This window comes from Trachemys scripta, chromosome 1, assembly GCF_013100865.1.
Source record: "Trachemys scripta elegans isolate TJP31775 chromosome 1, CAS_Tse_1.0, whole genome shotgun sequence".
NCBI lineage: Eukaryota > Metazoa > Chordata > Testudines > Emydidae > Trachemys > Trachemys scripta.
Window position 1 is genome coordinate 290124470 of NC_048298.1, and position 23325 is coordinate 290147794.

Sequence of the window (23325 nt, forward strand, 5' to 3'; positions counted from 1 at the left end):
AAAGACAAGAACAGAGAGAGAGGCAGAGGCAAAAAACAAGAAAGCCAAGCAATAGCGTGAGCACAGGGTGACCCTGGAAAAAACTAGAGAGCGCTTTGGGGTTGGTTGGCTAAAGAGGCTTGAGGTTGTAAGATAAGAAATTGATCCTTTTGTTCTTGATTCCTCCTGCATTTGGGGAACAAGGACTTTGCACATGCATCAAAAGGAATACCAAACTCCATCAGTTTCTGCTTCCAGCTGGAACGTTCCCAAGGCCCTGAAAGGTGACTAGCCGCTCTGACTGAGAAGTGGCAACATTGATTTCAGGAGCAAGATCCAGTGTCCAAGGAGAGAGATCGTTAGCTCCCATAAATCAAAACTGGCCAGTGGGATTTAAAACAAGTCGTGAAACAGGAGTTGAAGGCGTCACAAAATAATTTAAAACAAGAGATGAAGGCTTCACAAAAGGAACTAAACCATCATCTGGAGGATTCCCAGAAAGGACTGCGGGTTGACAAGCAGGCAGAGGTCAAGTCTCTACAAAGAGCCCAGACAAGTTGGGAAGCCCAGTTGCAAAGTTCCCAGAATGGAATGGGAAGGTGATCAAACAGGTGACCAGTAACCTGACTGCCACAAACCAGAAGTTTTTTTCCATGAAATAGTGGAGACCAGGCAAGCGTTAGCCTGCTTGGAACTTGCTAACAGAGATGTGCTGCTGCAATGACTCAAGCATCGGAAAATTAAGCTCCAGAAGGAAATCAACAGATCACAATGGAACACAGTCACCTGAAAGAGGAATTGAGCTGCCAGAAGACAAGTTTTCTATCTCATTTGTAACCTACAGAGGCCCAGAAGGGAGCGGTTAGGCTGTCCCAGCTCCAGTGATGCAAAATCCTATTATATCTGTGAGGGAAAAACTCCCTGGGAGGTTTATTTGGCTCAATCCAACAACATAGCTTATGGGGAAGATGGTCAGAAAGGGGGGTTACTAGTAGTCAATTTGGGTAGCCCAGCACTAATGATGCTGCAGAACTTAACTCCATCTCTTTTCTGGGGGTATCTAGACCTGGTACAAGCCTTTGACATGTAGTTTGAAGCTAGCCATCAGTCTGAGTTGGTCAGTGCACAGCTAAGACTTAGAAGGAGAGAGAAAGAAGAGACCCCACCTGAATTGGAAGAGGACCTGCAAGAGGCTTGTGTTCCTGGCATATCCTGATGCCACCGAGGCATAGATTAGCAATGGATCAATTTATAGATGCCCAGCTGACTTGGACTTGCAAATCAAGATCAGTGAAAACAAGCCAAAGCCACATTCTGAGAGGCTGTGGAATTTGCCACAGAACTTACTGTAAATCTTTTCTTGTAGCAGTTCATCAGAAAAGGAAGTAGCTGCCAGTGAGGAAGATGGAAACTCAGTGTCATAAGCCCTGTAAGTATGGCTCGGTGTCTAACATGTATGATGAAAAAGGGGATTTTAATCTGGTTCATGACTACACCTCTACCCCGATATAACGCAACCCGATATAACACGAATTCGGATATAACGCGGTAAAGCAGTGCTCTGGGGGGGGCAGGGCAGCGCACTCCGGTGGATCAAAGCAAGTTCGATATAACGCAGTTTCACTTATAACGCAGTAAGATTTTTTGGCTCCCAAGGACAGCGTTATATCGAGGTAGAGGTGTATATTGAACAATTAGAACAAATGATAAATTTGGTTTGTAAAACAAAGAAATTGGCAACAATGCAAAAATTAAAGGAAACAGTTCAGTTAAATGGTGGTACTGTGACAAAACTGGCCACAGAAAGGATTGTTATAAATTTAAGATGGGCCAGCACAGACTGGCACAAGTGTCTAGTGAAAGCCTTTCTCCTAGTAGGGAAAAATGGAGGGGGACACAAGCTGAAGGGGCAAAGCTCAGAATTACATGGATCAACCCCCGTACACCCACAATCTGATGGGTTGGTGGGGAGGTTCAATAGGAATCTGGGGCTTCAGCTGGCTACATTTGTAGAACAGTACCAAAAGGACTGGGACTAGCATATCCCATTTCTTCTAATGGCTTATAGAGCAGCAGTCAAAGAGAGTACAAAATGTACTGCAGCACTCATGTTTGGACATGAACTAAGGACCCCAGCAAACCTCTTGTGTGGAGTTCCTGAAGAGTAACAAAGGGAGTTAAACTATGTAGAAACCCTGCACTCCAAAACAGAAAAAGTTCATACCTTTAGAAGGTAGCCTCTGACAAAATGGAAAGGCCATATGATGTAAGAGGAAATTTTTAAAAGAGGGCACCCTGTCTGGTTCTACAGTCCTAGAGGAAAGAAGAGTAGGAGCCCTAAATTGGATGAACCTTGACAAGGACCCTCTACAGTATTGACCCAAATCAGTGAAGTGGCGTACAAGAACACCGTTGAGGGCCTGAACTAAACCAAAAGTTTTCCATAAGGATCATTTGAGAAGATATCAGAGGGACAGAATTTCACTTTGGCTGCCCGGTGAATCTGAGAATGTAGCTGTGGAAGTTGAGTCTTGAAAAGTTGTTACAAAAGTAAATTCACCGTTATAATACAATGAGCAGGGTCTGCCTCAGCCAGCAAATTCCACAGAAACAGTAAATGTCCCTCAGAGGCTGAAAGGAAAGCCAGGGAGAGAAAAGCCCCAAAGAGGTTTGGGTGGGAATAAAATTATTTTGGGCTGGTAACATGAAAAACATGTGGATAGAAAGACACTGTACATATGTGAATAGTTAACGTGTATAATTTTTAATTTGTTAAATTATTGATTTCTCTTTGGTCTGATTGGTGAGTGTCACCATTTTAGGCCTCATCAGGATGATGGACAAAGCTGAGGTAGGAAGAGATGTTGTGAGGTAGGTGGGTTGAGTTAAAACCCTATTCAGATTCATAAGTGTGTATACATGGCTCCTTGCACTGTGCATACGCACCAGGAGTGCTTGTGTAGATGCACTCTCTGTTGCATCAGGGTAGGAATTCTATTGGGCAACTCGCCATCATCTGGCGTGCTGTCTGTTGGGAAACTTTGGCGATGCACGATGCGGCAGAAACTAGTGCAGCGACGACTGGAAGCAAGGGGTTAAGTTCCCATCATGCAACTTTCTCCATCCCATAATGCCATCCATATCCCATAATTTTTGCACCTTTTTTAAAACCCCCACAAAACTGCATAGCACTTCTCATAGTCCGCCTTCTCTGACAGAAGCATGGAGCCCTCACAGCTCTGCACTATTGTCATGAGCGTTGCAAACACAGGATGAAGAATCCTTCAGTATTTGCAGAGCAGGAAGAACCGCAACCACGGGGGACATGACGATTTTGTGGAAGACAGATTGCTGTGGGACATAGTGAAAACCAGTTCAAGGTTGTTGGAGACATTCACGGAACAGCTGCAGATGGTGCCGTGCTGCTTCTGGGCCCGAGAAACAAACACCGACTGGTGGGATTGCATCGTAATGTAGGATTGGGATGATGAGAAGTGGGTGCAGAACTTTTGGCTGCTGAAGGCCACATTTCTGGATCTGTGGGCTGAGCTTGCACCAGCCCTTCAGTGCAGGGACACCAGAATGAGAGCTGCACTGACGGTTGAGAAGCAAGTGGCATTCGCTCTGTGATAGCTCATCATGCAGGATTGCTACCATTCAGTGGGAAATCATTCTGGAGTTGGAAAATGCCACTGTGTCATGCAGCTGTATAGGACCATTAATTGTCTCGTGCTGCATAGGACTGTGACTCTTGGTGATGAGCAAGACATATTAGATGAATTTGCAGCAATGGGGTTCCGGAACTGCAGTGGGGCAATAGATGGCACGCACATCCCTATTTTGGCACCAGAGTACGTCAACAGAAATGGCTACTTTTCTGTGGTTACGCAAGCATTGGTAGATCACCAGGATGCTTCACCGATATCAATGTTGGCTGGTTAGGGAAGGTGCATGACATTTACATCTTTAAGATCACAGGACTGTTCAGAAAGCTACAAGCAGGGACATTTTTTCCCAACCAGCGGATTACCATTGGTGATGTTGAAATGCCAGTAAAGATCCTAGAGAACCCATCCTATCCCTTTTTCCCCTGGCTCATGAAGCCATACACTAGCCACCTCGACAATGCTAAGGAAAGAGTCAATTACCAGCTTAGGAGGTGCAGAATGAGAGTTGAATGTGCTTTTGGTAGATTGAAGGGATGCTGGTGGTGTTTATGCAATAGACTGAATCTCATGAGAAAAATATCCCAATGGGTATAGCTGCCTGTTCTGTCCTGCATAATATCTGTGAGGCAAAGTGGGGAAGTTGCTGGCAGGAGGGAAGTGGTGGAGTGGCTATCTGCTGAGTTGGAATAGCCAGACACAAGGGCTAGTAGAAGACCTCAATGCAGAGCTATGTGGCTGAGGGAAGCCTTGAAAGAGCACTTAACAGTCAGGCACAGTAATGTGGCATGGCGGACTGTTGTGCTGTACCTGGCCCTGAACTTTTGGTGGCTTTTAGGAATTGTGTGGTGCTTGGTGTACATTTATGAATATAACACTGTCTGTTAATGCACCTAATAATTCTGCAGTACTCGCTGTACAATTATAATTAGTACCCTGTTTGTCACTGATCCTGAGTTCTGTCACTCTGTGCAAGAACTAGTAGTGGGTGCTTTGAGAGGCAATAGGCATTCTGCAGCATGTGTTGTTAAGTAATAAAGATGAATTATTTACCAAAAAATAGATCTTTCTTGCATACCAAAAGCAGTGCAAAAAACCAATGTGCAATTAAAAAACAGAATAAAAATGGGGGGGCAGGAGAAGGGAGAGATAGCTTAGTGGTTTGAGCATTGGCCTGCTAAACCCATGGTTGTGAGTTCAGTCCTTGAGGGGGCCATTTAGGGGTGTGTGTGTGTGTGTGTGCGCACCTGTCAGGGACAGTACTTGGTCCTGCTAGTGAAGGCAGGGGACTGGACTTGATGACCTTTCAAGGTCCCTTCCAGTTCTACGAGGCAGGTATATCTCCATATATTATTATTATTATGTCTGAAATAAATGAACATAATAGGGGAAAGAACGTTTATGACCATTTTCATTCATTTTGGCTACATATACAGCAATCATAGCTCTCACTGGTGAGCGTATGTGAAGCTGTGGTTCCCCTTATTGTCCCCCAGTGTGTAGAGGTAGGCTTAGGGATGAAGCCCTTGATGCCATGTGGAATGTTGAGAGGTGTGGAGCAGGTGCTAGAATAGAGTTCGCCACTGACTATAAAGTGGGAGAGACTGTGACTGTTGGATCTGTAGGTCAGTAAGAGTGTGCAGCATTCGTGTTTGCTGTCTGAGATGCATCTTCTTCCACTCCAGGGCCTCTCTCCATACTGTCTGCAACATTCACCCTTCAGTCCCAGTGCAGCACTGGCTTGCAGGACCTCACTAGAATAGATCTGCCTGTGTCCTCTTCTTTCTCCTTATTATGGTCAGGCATTCTGTGTGGGTGGAGGGGGACCCCTCTTGGCCATAGCAGCAGCAGTTACAGATGGAACACCCAGAGGTATCATTGTATTTAGAGCCACAATGGGAAGTGAAAGTTAAGTTTCAGAACTCTTTTCCCTTGCTCTGCTAAAGTTTTAAACAAGACATGCTTATTGACACTTCAGCCTTAATGCGATGGTGCTGTGTGGCCCAGTGAGGGAAGGACTGGCAACAAGGAAGGAATCGTTCTGTTGCATGAAACAATAAAATTTCAGCCCATATTTCTATGAGTATGATGCAGGGTAATGGCACTGAGCACTTGTGCTACTTTCCATAGGCGGTGGTGATTCTAGCTGATATCTTGCTCCTGAGGGCAACAAAGACACAGAGAGCACAGCTGCTGCTGGTGTCCCTAAGCTATCCAGGCCCATACACTGCTAGTCTGTTTACTGCAATGGTGCCTGCCAAAGTCATTGTGGAGTGGCGTGGGGAAGAGTCCTACTATGGAGGAAGAAATAAGGCAGCCATCCCCAGAAGCCTTTGGGGGAGGATTGCAGAGTTCTTCCATGAAAGTTTCATTGCAACCTCTCAGCAGGATTCAAGGGACATCCCTGTGTACACCCACAAACTGCTCTGTATGTGCCTCTCTCCCCTCCTCCCCAACTAAGTCTACAGGGGAATGAAAAGCAGATAACAACTCTACCTCTGTTTGTTGTACTGCTACCTCTTCTAGTGTGAGCAAATGACTGAAAAGTCAACACCTGTGTCCTGCTACACTGGGGTTGGGTAGCATCTGCACATTTAAACATTGTAATGGGACATGCGTTCACACACTTACCTGAGGTTCCTTCCCCGACATTGGGCTCACCCATGCTCAGCTGCTGGGATTGACTAGACTGCAGTGAAGTCTCGGAAAGATCCTCTCTTGTGGCATAGCTGGACCCCCAGGTTGCATGTCCCCCATTCTCGTTGCTGGGGGAACACAGCAGGGGTCTGTGTCTGGGGCTCCTTGGAGGTATCCAAAGTGCTCTGTGTGTGTGTAGGGGGGGTGTCTCTGCCAAATATGGCATGCAACTAGTTAAAAAAGCAGCAGGTCTGCAGCTCAGCACCAGATTTATGTTGGCCTCCCTGGCCTTCCGGTATGCCTGCCACAGATCCTTCACTTGCACACAGCACCGCTGCTGAGCCCTGTCGTACCCTTTCACCAGCATTCCCCGGGCAATCTGCTCTTAAAGGTCCATGTTTGTACGATTGCTCCATAGCCTCTTCTTCCCACGGGCCCAAGAGAGCCAATACCTCCTGACTACTCCAAGCAGGAGCATATCTGGAGCATGTATCCGGCACGGTCAGTTGAGCAGCTGCACACAACAAAGGAGATCTGCAAGGTGTGCTCACCAAGCTGGGCAATAAAGAAAAGTAATTTTAAAAATATATAGGGTCTTAAAGGGGGTAGTGACTTCTGGTCTCTATGACCCGTGGAGAGTGGAGTTCACAACTGTGACCGGAGTGGTCAGTGTCAGGCATTGTGGGACAGCTGCTGGAGGGCTGTTAAGGGTGGACATAGGTTACATGGTGTCTACACTTGCACTGCATTGACCACAGTAGGTCAATCATGACTCAGTGCTGTTTGGGAAGATGGTGTTACTGCATCCCCGTAAGGGGGCACTTATGTTGGTAGGACACAAATTTGAGCATAGACACATGCACAAATAGGTTGATGCAAGATGACTTAGGTCAAGTTAACTTCATAGAGTGTAGACCAACCCTAAGGAACTGCTCCTTTTTTTTCTTGGTTCCTCCTGCATTTAGAGAAGGATTTTGTACATTCCTTGCAAGTAAACAAGATTGCATCGAAGACTATACCAAACTCCATCAATTCCTACTTCCAATGGGAACATCCTCAGGGCCCCAAAATTTTACTAGCTGCTCAGGTCAAAAAAGTGCAATAGTACCATTTGTTTGCCTGAGAACAGTCTCTTTCCCAATGCAACACTGCTGTATCAGCAGAGGTGCTTAAGCTGGAGGCCTTCAATTTAAAAGGGGAGGGAGGCAGAGTGTTGTCCATGAGGGAGTCTTTGAAACATATTTCTTCCTTCACCTTGGACTTAGATAGTTTGAGAGCAATTGACCTGCAAAGAATGCTGAAAATTCTATCTATTTTCATTTGGAGAATGCAGTGAGAGTCCTGTTTCTGGAAAAGGGGAAGTGCTTTTGTTTTTTCGTTGGGGGTGGCTCTGCTGATTTGTGTACATTTTGTTTTATGAAATTGTGTTTTTAATTGATGCCACGGGTGCTTTTATATTGTGTACTAAACCCAAATGAATATTCACCAAGTACTAATCTTGCTTAATTTGTGAGATCTGATGGGATCATACCACAAGATGGTATGGCTACAGGTCAATGAGGCACTCTTAGACAGTGGAGCACTCTTAGTGAACAGTACGTTATGTGAATGAATGAACATTTTCAAACTTGGATGACTAAAGTTAAGTGCCTAAATAAATGATACAATTATTTTTAAACAGTTCTGAGTGCCCACAACTCCTTTTGAGTCAATGGAAGCTGTGGGTGCTCAGCACCAATGAAAATTGGGTCACTTAATTATATACCTAACTTTAGGCTCTCAAGTTTGAAGATTTGGCCCCACTGTGTCAAGAATGGACCAATTAGTTCCTCCCAAAAGAATGGTGTATACTAAGTGTAGGTAGTCTCTTGGTCTATCCAAGGCCGTGATCAAGTGTCTTGATGTTTTTGGTCTTTTGGCCTCAAGATGAAAACCTTGCCTTTGTTTCTGGGACCTTGAAGTGAAAAAATTCTCTAAGTTATACCTTCACAGATTTGACCACACAGGAGGCAGTTGATTCTAAAAATAAAGAGGGACTGTATAGCCTCTTTTTCATTTCTCTTTCCAGTTGGTGGGTTAGTTTGGTTTGTTTGTTTTTAGTTACTAGGGACATTTGCATGAAAACAGGATCTTTGTTTCTCAATACTTCACCTGCTCTTGCTGCTTATTCCTTGCCAGAAGTCATTATTCTCTGTTTTCGATGGTGGAATCACTTCCATGGGAGCGAGCATGATATCTAAGAAAGTCTGACACATTTTGGCAGCAAATACGAAGTGGGAGCAGGTGAACTTTCAAGACCAAAGTTCTTGTTTTCATGTAAACGTTATTAAACACTTTACAAACAAACAAAAATCTGCCACACAAGTAAAATGGTTTCTGTATAGGATTTTTTTCCGAGTTTTTCAGGAGGTTGCTTGGTTAAAGTTTGAAAGACCACTGTATATGAGGTGATATATGCTAAATTTCTCAGAGTAAATTTACATGCATAAAATAGTTCTAGTCATGAGTTGTATTAAAATAAACATGGGTTCATTTGTAGATTAAAACTGCTTTCGGAACTATTTATAACAATTCTTATTTGAAGTTTTTCTTTTTTTAAAATAAATCTTTTACTTCCTTCTGTTAACCCTAGTTTGGGAGGGGTAATTTACTCTGCAGTGCAGAGTTAAAAGTCTGAAGTTTGCTTTATAATCAAATTAGGAGGAAGGAAATCCTAGAGGAAATTTACAAAGATTTACATGTCTTTTTTGGCAGTTCTAGTGATTAGGCAATATGTTAGATTTCATGGAAATAATGTACATCCAGCTGAAATGTCAGAAAGTCAGGGAAGCTAAAATATACTGTGACTATTATCCAGAGTGTCTGTCTTTATAGTCCTCAGAAATAGAGATGTCAAAATTAAGTGTGAAATGATCTATCTTTTGTCTAAGAATGTTACATTCTTACAGAATTGTCTCTTGATTTCTAGATGCAGACAATAAGAGGAACAGGCATGGAATGAAATCTTCCACCTTCATGGAAAAAAGGGTAATTTGAATCCAAGCAGTTTTATTTAAAACCTAAACCACCACTGTAGCTAAAGACATGGAGGAATCCACTTTGTGTTGTTACAAGTTTAGCTAGACTTCTGCAAGAGATTGTGTTAGCATAGTCCCAACATGGGAAGTCAGGCAATGACTTGTGCCTTGCGCACAGGAGCAGCCGCATTTCCTAAACAGCGGTTTCTCATTCCTTACTTCAGTCTTATAATTCCCTTGAAGCAATACGTTTCACATTCACAGTTACTTTGGGTGCAGCTAATTCCACCACCCCGGTGTCATCTGTGCAACTGTGGCCACTTAAACCAGGGTGATTTTGGCCCCATGACTGTGATCTTGGCTTATACAGAAAGTTTTTTTCTCCTAAGTTGTATTTCTTCTGTAAAGTACCAGGATACAAGAGAACACACGAGATGCCATGACACCATCGGCTGATATGACAGTCGGCCATACCAGAGCCCTAGGATTCTGAGGTATAGGGGGAAAGTGATTTTTCCTTAAACACAGAGGTCTTGTGTGGCCGAATAGCGCATTACCACCAGGCCAGTATCGGGTGCAGTTACATCTCTTTATTTTTAATAAGTCACATTGATTTCAACTAGCACTGCTTCATTTGAGAAAGTACAACTATATGTGCAGATTTTAATTCTTAACATGAAGGTTCTCTCAACCTTGGACATTAAAACTGCATCTGGACTCTCATGAAGGCCATAGGCCAAAACATGCCTGCATTTTTTGTACCTCTTGTAAAGCAGACTTCTAACTCCAGTTTATTAGACTCTCAAGGTGATATCCTGGCTCCATTAAAGTCCACATCAAAACTCCCATTGACTTCAGTGGGGCCAAGATTCCACCCGAGTGCACGTCAAATATACATATATATGGTCTATGGATATAAAAAGCTAAATGGAGCATCCAGCATCCTGAATTGCACCCATGATTATGAAGATATTTAAAATGACAGGCCGTGCAGACTCATGTCTTGATACATTTGAAACATGAAAAATGTGGTGCTGGCACAGGAGTCTCATTGGATGCAGTGCACTGCCACACCGAGATCAGCGCTCAGGACAAAATCATAGCTCAGTCTTCTGGTTCTCAGCTGAGAACCAGAATGCTGACTTCTAGAGAGCAGGATGCTCTGTGCGTGGTGACATCCCCTCTAGCAGACAGGAGGAGAGTTACTAACTGTTTCCAGGGAAGCCATATCAAGCTTTCCTCAGCAGACGAATAGTTGCTACAACTCTAAGATCTTGAGGTTAAAGGCAGACCAAATAGGGTGTATGGAGAATCCACAGCTTTCAAAGTACTACTTTAATTGGCATATAAGCCTATTGGGACAAATTAATCTCTGTCTGTAAATCCACTTAAATTGGAAAATTTCTTACCCATAATTTCCTTTCTGCTAGCAAGTCTCCCACAATTGTGGACGCCTGGGCTGCTCCCTTCATCTGTAGCTAACAGAGACAGATCAAAGTTTTGGAACCATTTGCTTTGGCCACACTCCCTCTGCTCATATTTGATGGCAAATGAGTTATTCCAAAGCTGTCCCACTCAGCATCTGATCGTTTGGCTCATAAGAGTTGTGAAAGACACTGCTCGCAGAAATGAAAGTATCAATAAGACATTTTCCGTTCTGCAGCCCACAATTCTGGATGTCTGAGAAGCAGGAGACAGTGAACAGATGTCAGGAGGGTTCTAGAAAAGGTCAGAAAGAAGAAAGGAAAAAAGGTATCCTTTCTCATTCATCAGCTTTGCTGAAAGGGAAAAATTTCTGGGCCACTGCCTGCAGAACCTTCCTGCCAAAGGAAGCCTCTGCAGATGACAGGATGGCCAGCTGATAGTGCATGATAAAGATAGTAGCTATTGATCAGGTGGCTGCCCTGCAAATAGCCAATGTGGATGTATTTTCTCTTTCTGCCCACGCAGAGATCTTGTGAAGTGTGCCCTGACCCCTTCCAAGACTGGAATCTCTGATGTCTTTTTATCCTCCACAATGCATAGCATAATCCATCTAACAATGGAGGACTTGGAAGCTCTGAGTCCTTAGCATTTCAAGTGGGAAGATATGAATAGGGAGTCTGATCTTCTTGTGTAGTCTAGTACTACTCTTAGATCCACCAGGTTTATTCTTTCCTCCAGGCTCCAGATGCCTTGAGCTGTTTGGGTTCCCATGTGTGCTTCCCAGCACTCCAGGCTGGTGTCAGTTGTGAGAACCAGAGGATCTGGAAAGCATATGGGCATACCTTTGTGGACATTGCCCTGGGCTGACAACGATTTTCAGGAGCTGAGCAGCAGCGTTGGGATCTTTACTTGATCCTTCCAGTGTTACGGGAAGCGGTCGCACACCTTTAAGATGAAGCTGTGATGGCGCCTGATGTGTGATTGTTCCGATTCCCCTAGGGAGGGAGGAGGGGATACAATGCCAGAGTCCTACTAGTTGAATTAGGAAAGAGGATGGCTGTTTATGAGCCCTGCTTCTTTTCCCTGGGCACTCAGGACCCACTTTAAGATTTGGAGGAGAAGGGCGGGGAATTTGTGGCTCCACAAAGGGGCCCTTTGGGACTTACCCCCGAATTGGCTGGCTAGGGTCCTTCTCATCTTCAGAGCCTCTTGCTGCTCTGCCCAGAGACTCCTGGTCCATTTTCCCCACATCAGAGTTGCAGCTGCTCTGGTGCATGCAATACCCTGCATACCTGTCTGACTCATAACCCTGGGACCTGACCGAGTTAGGAACAGAAGGCTGGGTACAACTCACCATCGGCCAAGCCCAGGAAGGCTGTCTCACAGGTGGAGCACCATTTAGATTTGATTTGGTGCTTTTTAGGCTGCTCTACCATGCCTGAGAGGAGCCAGCAGAGAGGCACCACAGCGAAGGCTCAGGGTGGGTTATGTCACCCAACTGGGAACAGGCCCAGGGAGGAGGGAAAGGCTAGAGACGGAAAATACTGCTCACCACTGCCCTAAAAATAGCCAAACAGAACCCTGAAAAGAAGAAAATAGGCGGGAGCAACAGAACCACCATCCACACACTGCCATGGAGGCAGAGAATGTAGAGTGACCAGATGTCCCCCTCCCCCCCCCCGGTCCCAATTTTTCACACTTGCTGTCTGGTCACCCTAAGAGAATGTGGCAGCAAGTAGGAACGGAGGGGGTGTGGCCAATGCATGTTGCACCAAGACTTTGATTCCCCTCCATGAGCTGCACAGAGGAGGGCAGCAGCCCAGAGGTTCAGAAATGTAGGTGATGCTGGGCTACAAAACAGTGGAATTACTCCAGGGATGAATTTGGCCCAGTATGCATGCAGTGCTGCTTCCGCAGTTCTCCCACGTTAGAGTACTTCCGAAATGAATACAGACACAGGAGATAAGACGTAGAAGGGGTCCATATGCATTTAGTTAATTCAACGTAAATCACTTGTCACAGGACTAACCAGAAACACCTCCATGATCTGGAATAGTCCAAGTGTAAACATTTTTTCCCAACAGCTTTGTGCCTTTCTGACACTTATCCACTTCTATGGATGTGTGGATTAAATGTTAGAATGGCACGTCTATTATACCAGCACAGCACGTTATAAATTCACGTACAGATCATATCGGTATGGGTTTATTTTGGTTATTCAGAGAGAACAGAACACTAACAATAGAAAAGGGTGGTGTTCAGTTTAGAGGGGGTTTTTTTTAGTCAGATTATTTTTGTTGCCTTTCTTTAGTTGTTTACTTTTTAATTGACTGTAAACAAACAGAATGAATGTCGTTTTGAAAAACTGGTATAACTATTTTAATACTGGCCATTTTTCTCTTTCAGGCTTTGTGTACACTAGCACTGTTGTTGGCAAAACTTTCGTCGGCCAGGGGTGTGGAAAAAAACCACCCTGACCAACATAACTTTCACCAATAAAAGTGCCCGTGTGGACAGCGCTATGGTGGCGGGAGACACGCTCCTGCCAGCATAGCTACCGCTGCTTGTTGGGGGTGGTTTTGGGAGCGCTCTCTCCTGCCGGTGTAGAGCGGCTACAGAGGAGACCTTACAGCAGCGCAGCTGCAGTGATACAGCTGTGCCACTGTAAGGTCAGTTGTGAAGACATAGCCTTAGTAAATGTGGAAATAGTTGTTTTCTTTCCTCTAAGCAGTAAACGTCCCTACTGGTATAAACGTACAGTGTTTTGTTTTGTTTTCAACAGAGCACAGAAGAGACAGCAGCAGAAAATAGTTTACGACTTTTAAGGAAAAAACATAACAAACACAAAGGTTTGACAAATAATTAATATTATTACCACAATTTGATGCTATAATAAATTGTACTGAAATGGCCAGTGTGAGGTCAGGTCACTTCCTAGCAGCTGAATCACAGCTTTACTTTTCCTTTTTTTCCTCAGTCGGCCAATTCTCTGCGCGCTGGCAAGAGAGTGGGGTTCTGATTTGCAGAACAGCTGTGTGATTTCAAAATAATTGTGCAGGAAGCAAATCCCACTGCTTTGGCTGAGGGCCATTATTATCCAATAAGAGTCAATTATTCCCCAGTGGTTATATAATCCCTTTACCCTGAGTGGCTGCTGGTCTCAGAACTCCTCATCCGTAGGCCCACAGCAAACATGGATGGCTAAGTTTCTGCCCCCTCCTCTCCCTCCAGATATGAAATGAGATTACATTTAGAAAGGAAATTTACTCTTAGCTGGAAAATTAACATTAGCCTCCTTTAAAGGGGAAGGAGGAACAGGCAGTAGAGTTCTTGAGAATGCTGGTGTGACATGGGTTAGTGGGGCCAGAAGTTGAGGTAACCATTGTAGGGGATATTCCTAAGTTCTAGAACACATGCTTAATTCTGCATTTGTTAGAGTGTTACAAAGGGGTAGATGGGTCTTGAAAGTCACCAAAAAAATGTGTTACCTAATTTATGAACAGCCCCTTAGTTGTGGCTAGGAAGATGTGGAGACTGAGGCCAGTAGCCAGTTAAGAGTACAGGTAAGAGGATGTCAAGCCCATTTCAGTACAAAAACTATTCAAAGATGTTTCTAGTTACAGCTGGTTGATAACCTGCCCCTCAAAATGTTTTAGGCCACCATGCAGTTATTACCTCAAAGGGAAGCACAGTCTTTGAATAGTGGATATACACTGTAGTATAAAATGCATTGTAACGTGTGTGTTTTATTTATCTGTTGTCATTGCATCTTTCTGTAGTAAAGCAAGTTGTCGAGCAGCCTGCTTAGTAGGTAGCGTTCCTTTCCAATGTTTTATACTGCACAAAAAGCATTGTTGTAATTACCCATTGGGATTACTCTTCCAAATAATGAGAGAGTTTGTATTAAAGAGGCAAAAGTGGCATTTACCTACAGTGTATGGTGGCTAAATTCAGTGTGCTTGAAATACATTACCATGTATTTTTAAAAAAAATTATACCACTCTGTATTACTGCTACAACTGTACTTCAACGAGCAGAAGACCCTCAGAGAAAATGCTGCAACATTTTATTTATATATTATAGGATATCTGGTATAAGCAGAGCTGTACTTTCTTTCTCGCAATGTCCCATCAATAACAAAATTATATATAAATTAGTTTTTTAACTCTGACACTTGCTCCTGTAATTTATTCTTCACCTGCAGTCCTAATTCTTAGAGCTGCATCTCATAATCCTCTTCACAATAACTAACTGATGTCAAAACCTAAGATCCTGATTTGAAGTGGGGGGAAAAAACTGCAGGAACAAATAATCCTGTAAAAATAGCCTGTTTTCATGAAAATGGCCTGTGAAAGAAACAAACCCAGAGGGAAGAGTAATTTTTTGGTTGTGGCGTGTTCCCCAAAGTTGCCCAGATGTGCTCAACAGCCCTTTTAATCGAGGACCCATGCTTTAATAATGGGATTTGTTATACCTTCTCCTGAGGTCTTTACTCAAACCCTTCAAATAAAGAGACAGTTTATCTTCTTTCAAAACAAAGGAGGTTCCCACTTTAATACAAAGTGTACACATGTCCCTCCTTTCAAACAGCTCATTTATTTTAGCATAATTGAGGATTGTCCTGAGACAGACTGGGGGGAAAAAACAGGTACATATATTTTCCTAGTTTCCCAACAGCCGCAAAGTTGCCATATAAAATAGACCTGCAATATAAGGCAAGTGAATTGCTGTGTCATTTGGGAGATCCATGTTCAGGAACGGATACTATTCTTCAGCCAAATCCTGTTCAAATTGTTCCTTATTAGAACTATTTTTCCCCCTTCCTGATCAAACCATGCAGCAGCATTAAGAGAGGAGGTAGTGAAAGCTATCTGATTTACCAGACTGAGAGATGCATGGAGGAATATGAATCTAACGAAGGATTGTGGTGACACACTTTGCCTTCCTGAAATTGAGAGGGGTTTATTACTGGCACTGTGCCTATTGGCTTCTGACCCTTTCAGAGCCTCATCTAAAAGGGTTGAGGAGGTAGAATTAGAACCATTAGTTTAGCCATGTTCAGTCGCATTTAGGAGAGCGTGAATAGGAGCTGCTACAATTAGTGTAAAGGACTTTGAGATACAATGAACTACAGTATCTGTGCTGAGACACAATTTCAGTAGAAGTGTGTGTTCTATATTTTAACAGCAAGAATAGACTTTCTTAGGAAGTGCAAGCAGGCTGGACTTCTGGATGGCATATTTAAAGAAATGCTAGACACACTTCACCTTGCAAAGGAAAAACTGATGGATGACAACACTTCAGAAACAGGTACTGTGAACAAATAGGAACTCTGCTTTGGACAGATTCTGAGCTGAGCCATTTAATTCTTGGTACCTTTAACTCGGGGTCATTTTCACCTTTTTAGAGCCCTAAATGGTTTGGGTGTTGATTATCTAAGAGACCATCTCTCACTTCCTTTGCTATACTACTTCAGTAGGTTTCAGAGTAACAGCCGTGTTAGTCTGTATCCGCAAAAAGAACAGGAGTACTTGTGGCACCTTAGCGACTAACAAATTTATTAGAGCATAAGCTTTTGTGGACTACAGCCCACTTCTTCGGATGCATATAGAGTGAAACATATATTGAGGAGATATATATATACACAAATACAGAGAGCATGAACAGGTGGGAGTTGTCTTACCAACTCTGAGAGGCCAATTAAGTAAGAGGAAAAAAAACTATTGAAGTGATAATCAAGCTAGCCCAGTACAGACAGTTTGATAAGAAGTGTGAGAATACTTACAAGGGGAGATAGATTCAATGTTTGTAATGGCTCAGCCATTCCCAGTCCTTATTCAATCCTGAGTTGATTGTATCTAGTTTGCATATCAATTCCAGCTCAGCAGTCTCTCGTTGGAGTCTGTTTTTGAAGTTTTTCTGTTGTAAGATAGCCACCCGCAGGTCTGTCATAGAATGACCAGACAGGTTAAAGTGTTCTCCCACTGGTTTTTGAGTATTATGATTCCTGATGTCAGATTTGTGTCCATTAATTCTTTTGCATAGAGACTGTCCGGTTTGGCCAATGTACATGGCAGAGGGGCATTGCTGGCACATGATGGCATATATCACATTGGTAGATGTGCACTCTATATGCATCCGAAGAAGTGGGCTGTAGTCCACGAAAGCTTATGCTCTAATAAATTTGTTAGTCTCTAAGGTGCCACAAGTACTCCTGTTCTTACTTCAGTAGGGTGTTAGTGGCATAGGGGCAAGGAGCTGTTAACAAGTCATTCTCTGTGAAAGCGCCTCAAGTCGGGAATTTGTTAAACAAGCCCCTTCCCCCAGCATATACACACAGCTTAGTCTGCCAGATCCCAGGGATGCTGCAAGATGTACCAAGCATTTTAAGAAAAGAGTGTTTGAAGGGTTGTGAAAATTTTATCTGAACTGGGGTTGTGTTTTAGTTCATCACAGAGGGATGAGCAATCTATACAGTATATGAAAAAAACTGCATAAGAATGCATTGAGTCTTGTAATAGATTATTTAGATTAACATTAATTTAAAATATCTTGGGGGTTCTGATATAGCTACAGTACTTGTACAAAACACTGTTCTTGAAGCAGTCAACCCAGCTTAATAATTTTATGGACAAAACAACATTAAAGAGAATATCAAATTTCACTCTGTGGGATTAGCCTTCTCAGTTTTCAAAATAGTCTGCTGCTATATCCTTTTGGGGATGAAGGATATTAATGTAGTCAACATTGTTAAGGAAAGAGAAATAACCCAATTAACTAAATCTCCCTCATAAGAGAAGAGGTTTTTGCATAGCAAAAGTTGCCAGAAGTAATAAAAAAAATACTTATTCACATCTTAGAATCTCACAGCACCTTGTAAACATGAATTAAGTAATCCTGTGAACACCCATGTGAGGTGTGTAAGCATTATCTGTGTTTTACTGAGGGAAAACCTGGCACTAAAGCTTAATTTAATGATGATATGTTAATAAACACTATTTAAGGATGCTACAAAGTCACTTCATGCATTTAGAAATGTAAACAATTTATTAGCGTCTTCGACTGGGCACTTTCAAATCATGTGATTTGCAAATAGCAATTAAATTGGCTTCCAGCCACTTCTATCATCTGGTACGTGGTCCCAGAGGTGACCAATAACTAGATTTTAAAATTTAGTAAATACATTACATGAGCTTGGTTACCAGACAAACAGCTCCTATTTAAATAGATCCCTATTAAAGGGGTGCAGACTATGTAAAACATAATGAGAATCCCATTTATATCTTATTTTCCATAGGAAATTAGTGAAGTAAAATTGTGAAATTGACACTTCTTCCTTGGTATAAAATGGCAGAAGGGAGATTAGTATTTTTCCCAGCATTCTAGCTTTCTGAGCTTAAAAGCCTCATAACTGAAACAACTGGTGTAGTATACAGATGGGTAGTTACCACTGGGCAATTTTTAAGTTCTATGTTAACATGTAACAGTAAATCAACTTTTTTTTCAACCCCTAGAATACGAGGAAACAGTAATATCACTTTTTGACTGTAGCCTGTTTGAAAATATACTTACAAATGTTCATTCAGGTATGTAAATATATATATGCTACTATATAAAGTAACCCTCCCAAAGGAGTAGTTATTAGAATTAAGGTTGTTCTTCTGATGGTTATGGTATAGTATCAGTTTAAAATCAAAGCTTTCTTAATGTTGTATGAACGCCCAGGTGAAATCATTGGCATCACTATCCTTAGAAACATAATATTGCACAGGTTTGTCTGTCTTATTTGAATCAGGACAAGAGGGTTTTCTATGGTTTTAACTATTTGAGTATCAAGAACCTCATATGACTTCTTGACTCAGCGGACCCTGCCTCTCTCCTACATGATGCGCTGATATCACAGGATTTCCCAATGCATTGTTTCTTCTCCTATATATCTCCAAGACCCCCACTCAGCGAATCGTTTTAGACAGAACTCATATCTTTCAGATTTACAGTTTAAACAGGCGCTTCTCCTTCCCTGATTGCAATAGGTAGTTCAGGGAGCTCCACCCACTTTAAATGGTACTTATTCAGAAGTTGTGCAAACAGTAAGATGCTTTGAAAGAAGTCTAAAAAGCAGAGGGAAAGGAATGAAAAAGGGGGAGATTAAGAGGAAGATAGTTGAGAAGGCAGCTGAAGTGTATTGGAAGGAATATGTTCCCCTTCTGTTGAGTATTTGTTAATGTGTTTACAGAAACAACCAGTTTTGAAAACTATCAAGGAGAAGGGAGAATACACTGTTGTGAATTTTGGGCCAAAATTTTCAAAGGAGTCTCTGCTCAGTCTCTGTTTGTGCATGCACAACTTTGCAAATGCCTGCCTGCAAACTTTCTGAGCACTGATACCAGTGTGCTTTGATAACAAGATGATAGATGCTTTGGAAATTAGAGCTGGAGCATGTGCATCTAAACAAAGGCTGCTCTTTGAAAATTTGGCCCTTTCCCCTGCTTGTCCTTCAGTGTTGACTTTATGGCATTCTGAAACAGCCATGGAAGTCATGAGAATATACAAGCTACATCTGACTGCACAGAAGGGAGTATTTTTCAGTCATAGTTCTGACCTAGGGCAGCAGCCAAGTCTCTCTTTAATAATTTGATGGCCTGATTTGCAGAAGGGCTGAGTATCTAGAAATCCCATTGAGGTAAATGGAAACTGCAAGTGTCATAGATATTAGGCTACCATTGACTATAAATAAAAATGTTGTGCCTTTTAAAAAAAAAGTTTAGGACTTTTAAATTAACCAGGTATCTTTACCCATAACTAATTGGTCAGACCCACTAATTCAAAACCAGCAGCCATAAGCATTTTTTCCCCAATTGAGCTAAATGACTTTCCCACTTTTGAGGTTTGGAAGCATAAGAAAACACTTTACCTCTTTCTTAAAATTGAAATTATTGTGTGTGACATAATTGACTTGGTTGAAGCTAGGAACTTCAAGTTTATCTTTTTGTAGATCTCATTGATGGGGGTGGGGAAATCAATTCAAGTTCTGAACAAAATCTGGTCAGTAACTTTAAGGTTGTGAACACTTAACCATGGTACTTTGCATGTTCCTAAGAACTTTTCTGTTCATTATTAATGCAGGGCACTTCCCTTAGAGACTCTTTCTTTAGCAGCTTCTTTAAATGCATGAAAGACTACCCAGTCTTGTCTCATTTATTACCATTAAAGATCAATATGAATCGGAGTGCACTGTGACTTATTTGCTGTATTTGCTTCCCTTTTAAAGTCAAGGAAATGTAAATGCAAAAGATAACATGACAGCAGTGTCAAGTGAAAAATGAAGTTACATTCCAGACATTTTAAAGTTAAATTTGCAATTGTACCTTCACCTCGTACATGTTCCTTTGGAAAAAAAGTGTATTTTTAAAGATGCAGTGGACTTTATACAATAGAGGTATCAGTTGTATTGTGAGGTACAGATATATTTGCTAACTTCAAACATTCAAAGTTACTTAACTGACTTTCCTCAAACATGTCAGTTATTTAAAACCTCAGATCTACAAAACAATCCAAGTTTTAAAGGAAGCTGTTTTAAGCATGTAACATTTAAAGATTGCATGTGTGGCCTCAGCAGTTGAGTCCCTTACAAATGGATCCTGAAAATAGAACAATTATTCTCATGTACAGTGTTAGCAACTTGAAATATTCATAACCTAAAAAACACGTTTTTAAACCTGGCTTGATTTAAATCTCTCAATATGTTACTATAATTTCAGATATGACAAAGAATAATTTCTGATGGAACAGATGCACAAATTATTCCCCCACACCCTCCTCCCCAATTCTATAACTCCAGTGCTTAAACTAATTTTGCTCAAATGAAATAAAATTCCACCTTTTGGTAGAGACCAAGCATAGTAGTAGTTAGCCTAAAGAATTTTATTTGAGAAAGGTATGGAGATTTAATGTGAAGTCACAATTCTTACTCTAGCAATAGAGTGATACCTGTGGCTTTAATAATTTGAATGTGCATATATTTATGTTCTTTACTGTGAATTTTTTTTTTCTTATTATAGGAACAGAGGAAAAACTTCAGGAGCTTCTGGAAACCCGGAAAAGACTGGATACTCAGATTGAGTTACTGCAAGATTTAAAAGAAGTAATTCCTTTCCAGGAAAATATAGCTAGTGCATCTAGTTCAGTGTCTGAATAACCAATACTTCTCTTGATATCAACTTCCATATTAAAGATTTTCTACTGACAGAAACAGCATCTGGTCAGTGTATAAAAGTGACTTTCAGAGATGGGGTGCACAGAAAAACAATTGGGTGTTTTACTCATTTTATACCTCACTTTTGCAATAAATTTATTTGTCCTTTTCCTTTTTAATTTTTACTGTGGCTCAAGGAGTGATAAACACTTAAATTTAAATACCTTCCGTACAAGCTTTTTTTAAATACTCCACAAGCCACTTTTTAAAATCACTTCCGTTGCGGCAGCCCCCTATCATGTGATGTGTCTGTGATTCAATGTCTGCTCATCATAGCAGACAAAATCATTATTAAAAATTGTTAAGGCTTTCCAAAGAGGAATTTAACAAGACTTGCACTTGAAGAAGCAGAAGGTTTTTTAATGAAATTTTCTCAATTTACGGTGTGTTAATGTTTAAGTAGTTCTGTTTTAACTGCAATGGTGAGAGGTGGTGTCCATTAGTTGCTTGCAAACACCTGAGGCTGGCTGGTGATCATCCTCTGAAAAATCATTCTACTATGTAAAATAGTTAGGGAGTCAAATATTGCAGTAAGAACATTTATGGCTTCCATGTGTTATTTTGTCTTATTATATTAAAATTGTTTGAATACAGAAAAGCAGTACATTTAGTTACAAAATTGCAAGTTAATGAAAAACTTGACAATAAAATGTTTTTGTAAAGAAAGTTGTGTATTGAAGAAAACTAGTGACAAAATCAGTTTATGCACTAAAATACTGTTTACAGTACAGCCTTGTAGGTTCTCACTGCTAATCCACAGCCTTGCTGATTCTCACAAAACCTCTGGTTTCGTCATACTTCATAGCTCAGCTCTAACAGAAGAGACAGTACAATAGGAGATTCATATTAAGATTTTATTATTCTTAAATATACTAAAGAACCTTTGCTGCTGTACTATGAAATAAATGAAATTCAACTACACATTAGAAACTAAGTATATTTTAGTGCATTTAACACTTCACTTACTGTTTTACAAAGTTAACAATGCACTCTGTCATTAGTGTAGATCAATAGTTCTATTGCATAGCTCTACTTGTTGCCTGTAGACAGACAAAATATGACTTTTCCAACCCCTCTTTCTGACCACTCTGGTCTGCCTGTCAGTGACAGTTGCTGTCCAGATAGCAGCCACCCTTGTGCTGTCCCTAGGGCTTGCTTTTCAAGTCCCTATCAGAGGGTCAGCTTGTATGTTCAGACGTGCCTCTCCCTCGGTGTCCCTCGTGTGTCTGTATGCAGCAAGGCAAAGTTTTATTAACTTGCATCAGGACTTCCATTTGGGTGGCAGAAAACCCAAGAACAATGATTAAGGGCGGCCTTTCAAAGACTTAATTTTCCCGCTGCCAGAGCCTTTTGCTGCAGTGGGAATGGCTCCAGTAGCAGGACACTACACTACTAAAAGTAACAATGTAGATGGGAGCAGCACTGCTGGGCAGAGAGAGGCATGTAGGGTTTATAGCCTAGGGTTCAGGCATGTAGGGCACTCTATTCACCTAAGCTGTGCATCACCATCTACACTGCTATTTATACCTAGGACCTGACCAAATTCACAGCCATGAAAAAAGTGTCAGACTGTGACATCTGGTCTTCTGTGTGTTTTTACCCTATATTACACAGCTTTCACAGGGGAGGCCAACATTTCTTAAATTGGGGGTCCTGACCCAAAAGGGAGTCTGGGGGCAGGGGGGGAGTAGCAAGCTTAGTTTAGGGAGGTCGCAGTATTGCCACCCTTCTGCGGTGCCTTCAGAGCTGGGCTGACGGAGAGCGACAGCTGTTGGCCAGGTGCCCAGCTCTGAAGGCAGCGCCCAGACAGCAGCAGCATAGAAGTAAGGGTGGCAATACCACACCCTCCCCCTACAATAACCTTGTGACCTCCCCCCCCCCAACTCCTTTTTAGGTCAGGACCCTATAATTACAACACTGAAATTTCAGATTTAAATAGCTGAAATCATGAATTTTACAATTTTAAAAATCCTATGACCACGAAATTGACCAAAATGGACCATGAATTCGGTAGGGCCCTATTTATAGCCATGCTAGCTGGGCATGCAGTGTCTCTACATGCCGCTATTAAGTGTAGACGTACAATTAATAAACACCCCGAAGCAGGGTTTGTCGTTATGAACTACAAATTGTGGACAGAGGGCCCAGACCCTCTGTCTCAGGAATAAAATGATTTTTCACTGTAGGCAACCCTTAAGGAAACAGTCAATTACTCCTGATTCCAACAATGGAGAGTAACTAGCCATAATCACAGTTTATTACATAAGAATGGCCATACTGGATCAGACCAAAGGTCCATCTAGCCAAGTATCCTAGCCAGGGGCCAATAGCAGGTGCCCCAGAGGGA

At 42.0% G+C, this 23325-nt stretch overlaps 1 protein-coding gene across 1 annotated transcript in view; it reads left to right on the forward strand.

Annotated features, from left to right (window-relative positions):
- The window catches only part of LOC117881025 (histone-lysine N-methyltransferase SETDB2-like), a 98077-nt gene extending 76433 nt beyond the window's left edge, over positions 1-21644 (forward strand). Inside the window, exons 22-26 of the mRNA XM_034777830.1 lie at positions 9250-9308; positions 13506-13572; positions 15911-16033; positions 18238-18309; positions 20785-21644. Of these exons, the coding sequence (XP_034633721.1) occupies positions 9250-9308; positions 13506-13572; positions 15911-16033; positions 18238-18309; positions 20785-20921 (458 nt within the window). The 3' untranslated portion in view covers positions 20922-21644. The remainder of the gene's footprint in view (positions 1-9249; positions 9309-13505; positions 13573-15910; positions 16034-18237; positions 18310-20784) is intronic.
- Positions 21645-23325: the final 1681 nt, after the last annotated feature.